At 40.1% G+C, this 15,490-nt stretch overlaps 1 protein-coding gene across 2 annotated transcripts; it reads left to right on the forward strand.

Moving 5' to 3' along the window:
• Window positions 1-2,526: 2,526 nt before the first annotated feature.
• On the forward strand, window positions 2,527-6,215 carry LOC135555669 (stannin-like). 2 transcript variants are annotated; one of them, XM_064988301.1, is made up of 2 exons: window positions 2,527-3,825; window positions 4,419-6,215. In XM_064988301.1, the coding sequence occupies exon 2, from the start codon at window positions 4,530-4,532 to the stop codon at window positions 4,791-4,793; it is 264 nt and encodes an 87-aa protein (XP_064844373.1). In that variant the 5' UTR covers window positions 2,527-3,825; window positions 4,419-4,529; the 3' UTR covers window positions 4,794-6,215. The 2 variants fall into 2 exon arrangements, with proteins under 2 accessions (XP_064844373.1, XP_064844374.1); XM_064988302.1 differs by lacking the exon at window positions 2,527-3,825 and adding an exon at window positions 3,835-3,991.
• The last annotated feature ends 9,275 nt before the right edge of the window (window positions 6,216-15,490 follow it).

Consider the following 15,490-nt stretch of genomic DNA (forward strand, 5'->3'; position numbering starts at 1 on the left):
AACCTCAACAGAGTATCCAGGCCTAAATGCCCCTTAAAATGTTGGATCATTTTCATATGCTTTTTTTGTTTGAGTGTTCATAGTTAGTGTTTTTCTTGTGCCTTCTGAACACAACAGAGATGCAGATGCTCTGGAAATCACTAGCTGTTCCTCAGCATATAAGAAGGCCTTCTTTGCAGTAGCTGAGATTCAAACACCACCAAATGTTGCATTAATAGTTAGCATGCTTCGCATGCGCTAAATCCATTTTAAAATGTGATTCCATTAGAAAGTTTTACAAATCATTTGGTTTCAAAGAGGGACATTAGTTATCTGTCATGTACCATAAACATAATTATATTTATAATGTATAGGAATGTGTTTGGGAACAGAAAGTAACAGTAGTGACAGAAGACATGCAAATCTTAACCTTGTTATTCTGTTCTTTCTCTCCTTATCTTTTAGGCCAGAGCAGAGGCACATATCCAGCTCCTCTGCTTTTCCTGTTTGGTCTCTTGTTCATTGCAGTGCAAATGTAGATTCTAATATTGCAAGAGAAGCATTATAATTTACACCAGGTTGCATAATTATCATATCACGTCTTAATATTACATCTATTTTTGTAATCTATTTTTAAAGAAGACATTATATTTGACAGCCAAATGAGTGCAGTATGCAATAAATATCCCATATAATATATAGTGTTTTATGAACTCCATTGCTCCAATTGTATTTTCTATTGGTTAATCATTAATATTAATATAACTACTGTAGGTTATTTATCAACGACTACATTTTTTTATATATATATATAATGTGTATATATATATATAATGTTGGGAATGGGAAAGAAATACAGATTAATATGTGGGTGTTCTGTTGTGGGTTTTACTAAGAAGGGGCACTTTAATCTGCCAGAAATGCTTTTCTCAAAGAAAGGGAGAAAGATGTGACTTTTCAATTAAAATGAAAAAGCGTCCAATTTGATTTTCTAGTTTTATATTTGCTCGTCAATGTTATTATTATTTACGGAACATGGTTTTACTTTGTTCAGTTGATGGTTCACAATAGTGATAGGCCTAAGAAACGGCATGGGTCAATCAGGATCAAATAAATCAAATGAGTACGACAAAACGTGTGTTCCCTATGCCCATCATCAGCAAATGAAAATACCAGAGAAAAAGAGGCCCAACTCGGCGGAAAATCTTTCTCCCTGCAGCAGGTGGCGTTTTTTCGTTGTTTCGCCCACCATGCAAGGAGGTTTGTATGGAGGTCAATGAGATGGTCGAATTTGTTCAACAACAAAAAATAATGGCTTGTTTTCTACGTGAGGTTTATTTGGTCGAATATAACTTTCTTAAATTGTTAGGAGTGTACTGATATAAGTAGGACAGGTGACATCCCGTCAACTTTGAGAAAAAAACAAACACTTTATATAGGAGTTATCTCGAGATAGCTATGCATATTCCTTGTATGAGGCTAGTAGCAGTCTATCCAATAAATACAGGGGGTTTACGTCAACAAGCTGCATGGAAATGTATCCACCAATCCAAAGAAAGGATAGGCGGGAGCTAGACAGCCCTCTGTGTCGCTTTGTGAAAAACGACTCCCATTGTCATGTATAATTAAGCAATAATGCACGAATATGTGTGGTATAATTGGAGCAGTAGAACTAAATATTTTGTCATATCAGTGGTATACATTCTGCTATACCATGGCTTTCAGCCAATCAGAATTCAGGGCTCAAACCACCCAGTTTATAATCTTTGATAATACCCAGTGTTAGCACCACGTGTGCTTTTATTTTGAAATGTTCAAATATTTTATTGTATTTTTATTATTAACGACAAATCGATTTAACAAGTACATGGGGGAACACAAGTCTATATATAAACAATACCCAAAAGACAAATGTTGAAATCAACATCCCGGAAATTGGTCACAATTACGTCAAAGGTCACACGAAATATTTTTTTGAACTAACTCGTTTGAAAGGTTTCACTCGCATATGGCATGGACTCAGGACAAATTTCAGGCGAAAAGAAGAAAAGTCCTCCTATCAAAGTTCTTTCCAGCCAACTCCGAGAGGGAAAAGATAGCCGATTGAATGGCAAGCTCGAATTTAATATAAAAAGACTGGGACATTTGAAAAATACTGCACTTGTAGTCTCTGTGGTTTGGATGCAAGGGACAATACTGGAAGTTAGGTCCGATCACAACACGGTTCTTCTTTTGGATGAGACAGGGACATTCGTTGTCAATGGCGTCAACAACATTCCCAAGGGCAACCCATGCCTACTTCAGGGTGAGATGCACTTTTATTTTCCTTCTAGCTGCAGCTAAAATATGTACAACATTTAACAAAACCTTTGATTTGTTATCCCCTGATTTTACACAGGTAACTATGTCATGGTGATGGGGATGATCCAGGCCCTCTCTCCAGAACCTGTCCTTCGCGCGGTAAAGATGGCAGACCTTTCTGAACGTGCTGCGATTCACAGAAAAATGTGGAAGTTGGAGGTGGAAGACCTTCAGCAAACACTCACGTAGAAAGAAGCACAAGCAGTATGTTGATATCAATGCCTGTTTGTTTTCATTTATTTTTATCAAAATGTAAATATTGCTACTGGTTTTGAGCGGTTTCTGGCCTGCCAGATATTTCATTGCCAAAGGTAATGGATCATAGCCTAGAAGTACGTGCCCATCACCGTTTATGATAGGAAGTGCATTATATGCATATATTATAGCCTAACACTTTTTATGATAGGCTATAATTATGCAATAAGGCACGAAGGGGTCTGGTATATGGTCAATATACCATGGCTAGGGGCTGTTTTGTCATACGCTTAGTATACTGTCAGCCAATCAGCATTCAGTGCTCGAACCACCCAGTATGCATATAATACACTAAACATGTCAGAAGTGCTGGAGGAGGGTTATGATTGGAAAAAAAGCTAGTCCGGGCAAGAACGCGCAAACTCAAACAAAAGACAAAGAATTTAAATTAAAGAGTGAACAATGATCTCATTTGGTGGTAAAATTATCTATTTTATTTGTGCTTATGTCATGCATACACATTGAAAAAGTGCCATTAAGTGAATTCCACAGAAGCACACAATTGTATGTGATGAATGAAAATAAATGGGGCCTATACAATCAATGACACCCTTGTAAAACCATGGACTTGGGAATGCTCCAAGTTGCCTGGATTTCAATCAAAACATCCTGAAATAAGACTTCTTCCGCAGCATAACTGCTCATTCATTCAACCTAAAGGCATTTAGGCCTAAGACAACAGATCTATATATCTCTCTTGAAAAAAAAAAGAAGCAATTACACACCATAAAAGTATTTAACAATTGAAAATGAATCTTGATATGTAATACCCCTCCCTGTCTGTTAGGTTTATGTACTCTTGTTTGTATATTTCTGGGTTGTTTTTGTATTTGTTGTGTTCATAATAAAAATACTTTTACAGTAGCTCGAGCCATCTTCCATGAAGAAGCAGCCTGTATGTATCACGTGATATTTTGGCGTCTGGAGCATCTACCAGTATTTGCATGACACCACCACATAACATTGAGCTAGGACTGATATGAGACCAAGAAGGTTAACACAGCAAATCTATGAGCTATAACTATTTCACTTTTCAAAATTGTGTCCATAGACAAACATTAAGTGATATATATATATTTTGATGTACATGTTGTCAATGAATATAATATAGCTACTACTGTTGCTTTAAAATAGAGATTGACAGCATAAATAACATTTGTTTCGATATATTGTGCATCACATGGTCTCATTTCCTGCACTGAAACAGGGGCCTTGAAGTTCAGTTCTTTCGTGAGTAGCTACTAGTGTATTTAATACACTGCATTAGCATTTTTTTTAGAATGAAATCGGTTCCTTTAGGAAGGGCCATGGCTTTTATATGTTGATACAGGCAGGGCTGTTGCTGCATAGCACATTGATGAAGACACGCGATCGCGTCGTCAGTCTTAATGGAATTGTAAGGAATCTCATCTAGTGCGCCTTAATTCTCCTTCCGACCCGATGTATCATGCATGTACATACATACATGTGTATTACTGAGCAATGATTCGACGTGCACAGTTGAAACATGCGTTAGCATTGACGGCATACAGGCGTTCCGTTCATAGTTCATTATTGCATATGATTACCTACCACAGGGTGCTAGGCTATCAACTAAATTTTGTATCAATACATTATTTCAAGCCGTTTGCTTCTTTGGTGGATTTGGATGTTAGATTCTGTGTTGAGTCCTATTACATAGGTCTATGGTTGAGTCAGCAGATGTCTGCCGAAAATTCATTAAACGGATTCAGATGTGCAGATACAAGCACTGACCACAGGGTTTATTTTGTTATTTTTTGTTAGTTAAATATTCAACATTATTTGCTTTTTGTGACCCCCAGGTCTCCCAAGCAGTACCATAAGACACCAAAATCAGCAAGGGATCACACCACGCTGTCCTTCTCAAATACCCTGTTCTGTCACAATGCTCTGAGTCACCTTCCCGTTGCAACATGTACATCACAGACCACAGCCCAACTACTGGGGTGGTGACAATCGTAGTGATCCTCATTGCTGTTGCTGCCCTCAGTGTTCTCATCTGCGGATGTTGGTGCTACCTGCTCCTGCAGCGGATTGGCCAGTCTGAAGATGAGGAGAGTATTGTAGGAGAGGGCGAGACCAAGGAGCCCTTCCTGATGGTACAGTACTCCACCAGGGGCCCTCACGTCGAGCACAAAATCAAGCTCGCCCACAAAGGCACTGAGAATCACACTTAACTGAGTCATTAAGAAACTGTGTCATCACCTAATATTAACCAAGAGGATCACCTCATTCACATTTCCTGCTGATCATCATATTTCATCGTGCCATTGAAAGATGATAAATAAATATAAATAAATATATCCCATTTAGCAGACGCTTTTGTCCAAAGCGACTTACAAGTCGGCTGGGGCCACTACTTTTACATATGGGTGGTCCCAGGAATCGAACCCACGGACTGCAGCTCAATGTTTTATGAGGAAATGTGATATTTTTGTTTCTCATTCCATTGTGTGGATCTCAGGATGTGAGGTTGTGAACAGCTCATTGTTAGGTTTCTTAAGTATACATATTTTAAACTCAAAAATGTACATCTGATTGATGTTGATAGTTTTTGTTAACTCAGCAATCCACTACTGAATTGTGACGGTAGACAGCGCTCTGAACAAATGAGTGGGAAAAACCTTCTTGAGCTTGTTGGAAGAATGTATGACAAATTGATGACAAAACAATTGACTTAATATCAAGTTGCTCAAATTATTTGAAATTTGCTTAATTTGTTTGTTTTGCATAGTTGAATTTGGTTTTATTTACCTTCAGTATTCAAATGTGAGTTAATAGCCATTTTAATAATTTGCTAAATGCCAGATTTGCCCGAAGATAAAAGGTGTGATTCACTCCCTAGTTTATGTCTGTTGTTGCCGCTACTTACTAAATAATCTAGTGTACAAAATACTGTTTATTTTCTCCTGTGGTTGCACAGACAATCACTGCAATAAAACCAGTCATTGAAAAAGCAATTCTCCTTTGATAAACCATCACAAGCACAACAAGGTCCCGGGTCTGAGTTTTAGTGAGGTTAGCACTCTAAAATACTATTTGGAGAACAGCCAAATTTGGCTATGATTACTACACATTTAGATAGCTGGCTAGACTAATTTAACAATCTAAAAAAAAAAATGCCATGGGCTAATTGAGTGACAGTTAATGAGCGCCAATAAGAAGAGGGAAACTGCTGATTCACAACCAAGTTCGAAATTGCACCTTGTGTATTTTACTATTCAAACTCTCAACAGTAAGTTGAAACCCCAACTGTTCCTAAAAAAAATATAGATTATTATATATTTTTTAAATGTTGGCAAGGTCCGTACCTAGGTGTCCTCATTTGTAGCTACAACACTGAGTAGCCGCTACAACTGACATGGGTTGAGGAGTCCTGCCAAGAAGCTACCAAGAGCCAATGACATATTTTCTATATTCAGTTGCAAAATAGGAAGTCCTGATGGCCAGATTCTATGGTAGCTGAGTAGGTTGATATTTGATGAAACAATGTTATAAAGTATTATGAAATGTAAATAACATTATGAAGACTATTGTTCTCTTTGTCATTTGATGTACCATTGTATCATTTCTTGACTTGCTAAATAAAGGTTCAATTAAAAAAATACAAATCCACTTTAAATGTTATATCGATCCATAGGCCTTATGATTCCTTTAGATTCATTCCTTACAGGTGTATGTATTGTTGATAGTTGTTCTTATTGCTGTTTAAACGATGGTGAAATATCATAATACTGTGACAATTTGTAGATTTTTATATGATTACACAAATGGTAATAGTATTGGTTCCAATAAGTTTTGCTGACAAACTTGAGATGACCCCACTTCTGTCTTGAGAGTTCAGCAGCTTGTGAAATACAGTATACATTTAAAAGTACTACTAAAAGTATGACCACCTGCATAAGTAATGTGCAGTATGCATAGACTTAATTGGAAGGCTCAATGACTACAGTGTCATACCAGTGCAGAGATGATTCATCATCTCCCACATAGCCTGAAGGCAGTTAGAGTTAGGACCTACCCAAAACACAGGGCGCATTCCTCAGCCCAGGCATTTCTGACATGCCAGATCCTACAACGCCTGAATAGGTATTTTACATTTCAGCTAACGACATCATATGTTACAGCAATCTGTCAGTCGATGACACAGTCAATGAAGTGGCACGAAACCTTTGGTTAATGCATGCAACGTCTGAGCAGGGGACCTGCCTACTACAGTGCCTATAAAAAGTCTACACCCCATTGAACTTTTTTCAAATGTTGATTCAATAGTAATTTGTCATTAATCTACATTAAGTAATCCATAATGCCAGTGAAAATATAATTCTACACATTTTTACTAAATTAAATAACTAAAATATAATAATTGCATAAGTATTCACACCCTTTGTTTAGGCAAGCCTAAATTAGTTCAAAGTCAAATGTGGCTTAACGAATCACATAACTTGTGTGTGAAATTACAGGGGCTGACATGATTTCTGAATGACTACCCCTTCCTCTGTCCCCGATACAAACATCTGTAAGGTCCCTCGGACAAATATTGAATTTCAAGCACAGATTCAAGGACAAAGACCAGGGAGCTTTTCAAAAGCCTCATAAAGAAGGGCAGTGATTGGTAGATGGGTAACAATAACAAATCAGACATTTAATACATATCTTTAAGCATGATCAAGTTAATAATTATACTGTGGATGATGTACTAAACCACCCAGACACATCAAAGATGCAGTTGTCCTTCTGAACTGAGCTGCAGGACAGGAATGAAACTGCTTAAGGATGTCACCATGAGGCCATTGGTGATTTTAAAAAAGCTACAGCAAACTGGTCTCAGACTAGACGTTACATAGTAAATGTAAATCTGGGACACTCAAATTAGTAAGATATGTTATGTTTGGCATAGTTACATAAGATAGGTTACTTAAGGCGAACACGAAAGGAGTGTGTTTGTGTACTGCGAACGTCTAGCAACGAAAATGTTGCATGTTCGAATCTCATAACGGACAACTTTAACTAACTACCTACTACTTTTGAGCTACTTTGCAATTACTTAGCATGTTATCTAACCCTTCCCCTGACCTTAACTCTTTTAGCTAACCTTAACCCTTTAACCTAACCCCTAGCTAACGTTAGCCATCTAGCTAACGTTAGCCATCTAGCTAACGTTAGCTAACGTTAGCCATCTAGCTAACGTTAGCCACCTAGCTAATGTTAGCCACAACAAATTGGAATTCGTAACACAAGTTTTGCAAATTCGTAACATATTATACATTTTGCAAATTCGTAAAATATATTGACAATTTGCAAATGGTAAAATATATCAATTGTAAATTGTAACATGTCATATGAAATAGTTTTTCAGGATGAAAAAAAAACAGGGTGGAGCTAAGCACAGGCAAAATCCTAGAAGGAAACCTGCTTCAGTCTGCTTTACACCAGACACTGGGAGAGGAATTCACCTTTCAGCAGGACAATAACCTACAACACAAACCCAGATCTACACTGGAGTTGCTTACCAAGAAGACAGTGAATGTACCCAGTTGTGACTAAAATCTGCTGGATAATCAATGGCAAGACTTGAAAATGTCTGTCTGGCCATGATCCCCAACACCTTGACAGAGCTTGAAGAACTTTAAAAAGAATAATGGGCAAATATTGCACAATACAGGTGTGCAAAGCTCTTATGAGACTTTACCAAGAAGACTCAAAGTTGTAATTGCTGCCGAAGGTGTTTGTAAAATGTATTGACTAAGGGTGGTGAATACTTTTCTAATAAATGTGTTTTTTATTTTTCATTAATCTTAAAATATATATATATATATGTTTTGCAAATGCACAACGTATTGTATGAATTGAAATTCGTAACATGAAATTGAGTTGAAACGAAAGTGATGGAGCTAAGGACAGGTAAAAACCTAAGAGTGAAACTTGCTTCAGTCTGCTTTACAACAGACACTGGGAGGGGAATTCAAAGATTTCAAGAATAATAAAAAAAATAATGGGCAAATATTGCACAATACAGGTGTGCAAAGCTCTTAGACTTCACCAAGAAGACACAAAGCTGTAATCGCTGGCAAAGGTGTTGGTAAAATGTATTTACTAAGGGTGGTGAATATTTACAGTGAATTTGGAAAGTATTCAGTCCCTTTGACTTTTTCCATGTTGTTACGTTACAGCCTTATTCTAAAATGTATTAAATAAAACATTTCTCATCAATCAACACACAATACCCCATGATGACACAGTGAAAACAGGTTTGTAGAAATGTTTAACCAATTTATTACAAATAAAAAACAGAAATACCTTATTTACATAAGTATTCAGACACTTTGCTATGAGACTTGAAATTGAGCTCAGGTGTATTCTGTTTCTATTGATCATCCTTGAGATGTTTCCACAACTTGATTGGAGTCTACCTGTGCTAAATTCAATTGATTGGACATGATTTGGGAAGGCACACACCTGTCTATTTAAAGTCCCACAGTTGAAAGTGCATGTCAGAGATTTTCTGTCGGTATTGAATAGTTTATCATCTGGTAAATCTAACAGGAGTGACCTACTATTGGATGTGTTAATGTTATTATGGAGAATTGAGAGAATGGGTGTATTTGTGAGATTCTACTGGGTCCCAGCACGTTCCCATTCAGGTGTGGAAGGGGGTGAAATTGTAGACCAGTTAGCTAAAAGAGCTTTGAAACGAGATATAATTGATATTAATGTGCCACTGGGTAGAGGAGAGGCCAAATGTAAGATCAGAGCCATTTTGATAGATGTGTGTCAGAAGAGATGGGATTCTGAGCACAAGGGCAAGCATTTATATGCCCTCCAAAGACAGGTTGGTGGACCATGATTCAAAGGTCAGATTAGGAAGGAAGGTGGTGTTTGCTCAATTGCGCTCGTCATTACATCTGGTTGGCAAACATGTGAATGGTTGGTGTCTGGAGTGTATGGTCGATGAATCAGTGGCGCATGTGTTGTTAAATTGTTGTAAGTATGTTGAAGAGAGGGAAAGATTGAAGTGTAGGGTCATTGAGGTTGAACAGGGTTGGAAGGGATTATGGGGATAGGGGAGGGTCTATTAGAAGTTAGTAGGTCTATTTTTTATTTTCTGAAAGTACTGAGTTAAAAAATATATATATATTATTTCACCTTTATTAAACCAGGTAGGCCAATAGAGAACAAGTTCTCATTTACAACTGCGACCTGGTCAAGATAAAGCAAAGCAGTGCGACACAAACAACAACACAGAGTTACACATGGAATAAACAAACAGTCAATAACACAATAGAAAAGTCTATATACAGTGTGTGCAAATGAGGTAATGCAATAAACAGGTTGTAGTGGCGAAGTAATTACAATTGAGCAATTAAACACTGGAGTGATAGATGTGCAGAAGATGAACGTGCAAGTAGAGATACTGGGGTGCAAAGGAGCAAAAAAATGTAATTAAAATAAATAACAATATGGGCATGAGGTAGTTGGGTGGCCTATTTACAGATGGGCTATGTACAGGTGCAATGATCTGTAAGCTGCTCTGACAACTGATGCTTAAAGTTAGTGAGGGAGTTATGGGTCTCCAGCTTCAGTGATTTTTGCAATTCGTTCCAGTCATTGGCAGCAGAGAACTGGAAGGAAAGGCGGCCAAACGCGGAATTGGCTTTGGGGGTGACCAGTGAAATATACCTTCTGGAGCCCGTGCTACGGGTGGGTGCTGCTATGGTGACCAGTGAGCTGAGATAAGGCGGGGCATTACCTAGCAAAGACTTATAGATGATCAGGAGCCAGTGGGTTTGGCGACGAATATGAAGCGAGGACCAGCCAACAAGAGCATACAGGTCGCAGTGGCGGGTAGTATATGGGGCTTTGGAGACAAAAATGGATGGCACCGTGATAGACTGCATCCAATTTGCTGAGTATAGTGTTGGAGGCTGTTTTGTAAATCACCGAAGTCAAGGATCGGTAGGATAGTCAGTTTTACGAGGGTATGTTTGGCAACATATGTGAAGGATGCTTTGTTGCGAAGTAGGAAGCGGATTCTAGATTTAATTTTGGATTGAAGATGCTTAATGTAAGTCTGGAAGGAGAGTTTACAGTCTACCAATTGTTATTTATCACATGCGCCGAATACGACAGTGACCTTACAGTGAAATGCTTACAAGCCCTTAACCAACAATGCAGTTTTAAGAAAATACCTAAAAAAAGTAAGAGATAATACTAACAAATGATTAAAGAGCAGCAGTAAATAACAATAGCAGTGCTATATACAGGTGGTACCGGTACAGAGTCAATGTACATTTACATTACATTTAAGTCATTTAGCAGATGCTCTTATCCAGAGCGACTACAAATTGGTGAATTCAACATCCAGTGGATTACAATAGTGCATCTAAATCATTAAGGGGGGGTGAGAAGGATTACTTATCCTATCCTAGGTATTCCTTGAAGAGGTGGGGTTTCAGTTGTCTCCGGAAGGTATTGACTCCGCTGTCCTGGCGTCGCGAAGTTTGTTCCACCATTGGGGGGCCAGAGCAGCGAACAGTTTTGACTGGGCTGAGCGGGAACTGTACTTCCTCAATGGTAGGGAGGCGAGCAGGCCAGAGGTGGATGAACGCAGTGCCCTTGCTTGGGTGTAGGGGCTGATCAGAGCCTGGAGGTACTGCGGTGCCGTTCCCCTCACAGCTCCGTAGGCAAGCACCATGGTCTTGTAGCGGATGTACGGGGGCACCGGTGTTGAGGTAATATGTACATAAGGGTAGAGTTATTAAAGTGACTATACATAGATAATAACAGAGAGTAGCAGCAGCGTTCCAGAGGGGAAGCAGGGTAGGAGAATTTAGAAATGTTGCAAATGGTGATTGACCACACTCCAGCACAGAAGGTGGGGGCATGCACCTTTAACATTGGTTTGCTGACTGCCATTATATCATAGAAGAAGGAGTGCATATCAGATCAAAAAACAAAAATATTTCTGCAGCATTGAAGGTCCCCAAGAACACAGTGGCTGCCATCATTCTTAAATGGAAGACGTTTGGAACCACATAGACACTTCCTATAGCGTGCCGCCTGGCCAAACTGAGCAGTCAGGAGAGAAGGGTCTTGGTCAGGGAGGTGACCAAGAACTCGATGGTCACTCTGACAGAGCTCCAGAGTTCCTATGTGGAAATGGGAGAACCTTCCAGAAGGACAACCATCTCTGCAGCACTCCACCAATCAGGCCTTTATGGTAGAGTGGCCAGACAGAAGCTATTCCTCAGTAAAAGGCACGACAGCCTGCTCGGTGCAAGGTACAAAAATATCCTTAATGAAAACTTACTCCAGAGCGCCCAGGACCTCAGACTGGGGCGAAGGTTCACCTTCCAACAGAACATCGACCTTAAGCACACAGACAAGACAACACAGGAGTGGCTTCGGGACAAGTCTCTGAATGTCCTTCAGTGGCCCAGCCAGAGCCCGGACTCCAACCCGATCGAACATATCTGGAGACCTGAAAATTGCTGTCCAGTGACACTCCCCATCCAACCTGACAGAGAAGAATGGGAGAAACTCCCCAAATACAGGTGTGCCAAGCTTGTAGCATCATACCCAGAAGACTCGAGGCTGTAATCGCTGCCAAAGGTGCTTCAACAAAGTACTGAGTAAAGGGTCTGAATTCTTATGTAAATGTGATATTTCTATTTTTTTTTTTTAATTTTTAAGAAAATATTTAATACGTTTTAGAATAAGGCTGAAATGTTAAAAAATGTGGAAATAGTCAAGGGGTCTGAATACTTTCCAAATGCACTGTATCTAAAATGTGCACTACCGTTCAAAAGTTTGGGGACACTTAAAAATGTCCTTGTTTGATCAGAAAAACAGTGTAGACATTGTTATTGTTGTAAATGACTATTGTAGCTGGAAACGGCAGATTTTTATAGAATATCTACATAGGCGTACAGAGGCCCATTATCAGCAACCATCACTCCTGTGTTCCAATGGCACATTGCATTAGCTAATCCAAGTTTATCATTTTAAAAGGCTAGTTATCACTAGAAAACCCTTTTGCAATTATGTTAGCACAGCTTAAAACTGTTGTCATGATTAAAGAAGCAATACAACTGGCCTTCTTTAGACTAGTTGAGTATCTGGAGCATCAGCATTTGTGGGTTTGATTACAGGCTGAAAATGGCCAGAAACAAAGAACTTTCTTCTGAAACTCGTCAGTCTATTCTTGTTCTGAGGAATTAAGGCTATTCCATGCGAGAAATTGCCAAGAAACTGAAGATCTCGTACAACGCTATGTACTACTCCCTTCACAGAATTGCGCAAACTGGCTCTAACCAGAATAGAAAGAGTGGGAGGCACCGGTGCACAACTGAGCAAGAGGACAAGTACATTAGAGTGTCTAGTTTGAGAAACAGACGCCTCACAAGTCCTCAACTGGCAGCTTAATTAAATAGTACCCGCAAAAACACCTGTCTCAACTTCAACAGTGAAGAGGCGACTCTGGTATGCTGGCCTTCTAGACCTGTTGGATCGGAGGTTGAGGGCTAGGGCCATTCCCCCTAGAAATTTCCGGGAACTTGCAGGTGCCTTGGTGGAAGATTGGGGTAACATCTCACAGCAAGGACTGGCAAATTTGGTGCAGTCCATGAGGAGGAGATGCACTGCAGTACTTAATGTAGCTGGTGACTGTTACTTTTGATTCCCCCCCCCCCTGCTGAAAATATACGCAGTTGACAGTGAGAGGAGGTAACTTTTTTGCTGAGTTTATATCCTACCAAAGGGACATTAAAAACGGTAATATATTATGTTGCACCGAGTCGTGGCTGAACGACGACATTAAGAACATACAACTGGTGGGTTAAACACTATCGGCAAGACAGAACAGCAACCTCTGGTAAGACACGGTGGGTGCCTATGCATTTATGTAAACAACAGCTGGAGCACAATATCTAAGGAAGTTTCAAAGTTTTCCCTCCTGAGGTAGAGTATCTCATGATAAACTGTAGACCACAATATCTACCTAGAGTGTTAATCTGTATTTTTCGTAGCTGTCTACATACCACCACAGAGCGAAGTTAAAACTAAAACCGCACTCAATGAGCTGTATTCAGCCATAGGCAAACAGGAAAACACTCATCCAGTGGTTGCGCTCTTGGTGGCTGGTGACATTAATGCAGGGAAACTTAAATCAGTTTTAACAAATTTCTATCAGCATGTGAAATGTGCAACCAGAGGGAAAAAAATCTGGACCACCTTTACTCCACACACAGAGACACGTACAAAGCTCTCCCTTGCCCTCCATTTGGCAAATCTGACCATAACTCTATCCTCCTGATTACTTCTTACAAGCAAATATTAAAGCAGGAAGCACCTGTGACTCGGGCTATAAAAAAGTGGTCAGATGAAGCAGATGCTGAACGACAGGACTGTTTTGCTAGCACAGACTGGAACATGTTCCGGGATTCTTCCGATGGCATTGAGGAGAACACCACATCAGTCACAGGCTTTATCAATAAGTGCATCGAGGACGTCGTCCCCACAGTGACTGTACGTACATACCCCAACCAGAAGCCATGGATTACAGGCAACATTCGCAACGAGCTAAAGGGTAGAGCTGCCACTTTCAAGGAGCGGGACTCTAACCCGGAAGCTTATAAGAAATCCCGTTATGCCCTCCGATGAACCATCAAACAGGCAAAGCATCAATACAGGACTAAGATCGAATTGTACTTCACCGGTTCCGACGCTCGTTGGATGTGTTAGAGCTTGCAAACTACTACAGACTACAAAGGGAAACATAACTGAGAGCTGCCCAGTGACAGGACCCTACCAGACGAGCTAAATAACTACTATGTGCACTTCGAGGCAAGTAACATTGAAACATGCATGAGAGCATCAGCTGGTACTGATGACTGTGTGATTATGCTCTCTGCAGCCGATGTAAGACCTTTAAACAGGTCAACATTCACAAGGCCGCTGGGCCTGATGGATTACCAGGACGTGTACTCCGAGCATGCACTGACTAACTGGCAAGTGTCTTCACTGACATTTTCAACCTCTGAGTCTGTAATACCAACATGTTTCAAGCAGACCACCATAGTCCCTGTGCCCAATAACACTAAGGTAACCTGCCTAAATGACTACTGACCCGTAGCACTTTGTAGCCATGAAATGCATTGAAAGGCTGGTTATGGCTCACAACCCCATTATCCCAGAAACCCTAGACCCACTTCAATTTGCATACCGCATCAACAGATCCAAAGATGATGCAATCTCTATTACACTCCACACTGCCCTTTCCCATCTGGACAAAAGGAACACCTATGTGAGAATGCTATTCATTGACTACACCTCAGCATTCAACACCATAGTGACCTCAAAGCTCATCACTAAGCTAAGGACCCTGGGACTAAACACCTCCCTCTGCAACGGGATCCTAGACTTCCTGACGGGCCACCCCCAGGTGGTAAGGGTAGGTATCAACACATCCACCACGCTGATCCTCAATACAGGTACGTGCTCAGTCCCCTCCTATACTCCCTGTTCACTCATGACTGCACTGCCAGGCACAACTCCAACGCCATCATTAAGTTTGCTGATGACACAACAGTGGTAGGCCTGATCACCGACAACGATGAGACAGCCTATAGGGAGGTCGTCAGAGACCTGACCGTGTGGTGCACCCCGCCCCCCCCCTCCTACTCTGTTGCTACTTTCTGTTATCTATGCATAGACACTTTTATAACCCTACCTGCATGTACATAAATACCTTGACACCGCACATTGACTCTGAACTGGTACCCCATATATACAGCCCCACTATTGTTATTTACTGCTGCTCTTTAATTATTGGTTTTTCTTTTCTCTTACTTTTTTTGTAGGTATTTTCTGAAAA

Source organism: Oncorhynchus masou, chromosome 15 (genome assembly GCF_036934945.1).
Source record: "Oncorhynchus masou masou isolate Uvic2021 chromosome 15, UVic_Omas_1.1, whole genome shotgun sequence".
Classification (NCBI taxonomy): Eukaryota; Metazoa; Chordata; class Actinopteri; order Salmoniformes; family Salmonidae; genus Oncorhynchus; species Oncorhynchus masou.

Coding starts and splice junctions, on each gene's coding strand:
- LOC135555669 (XM_064988301.1), top strand. CDS start 4,530: ATGTACATCACAGACCACAGCCCAACTACTGGGGTGGTGACAATCGTA.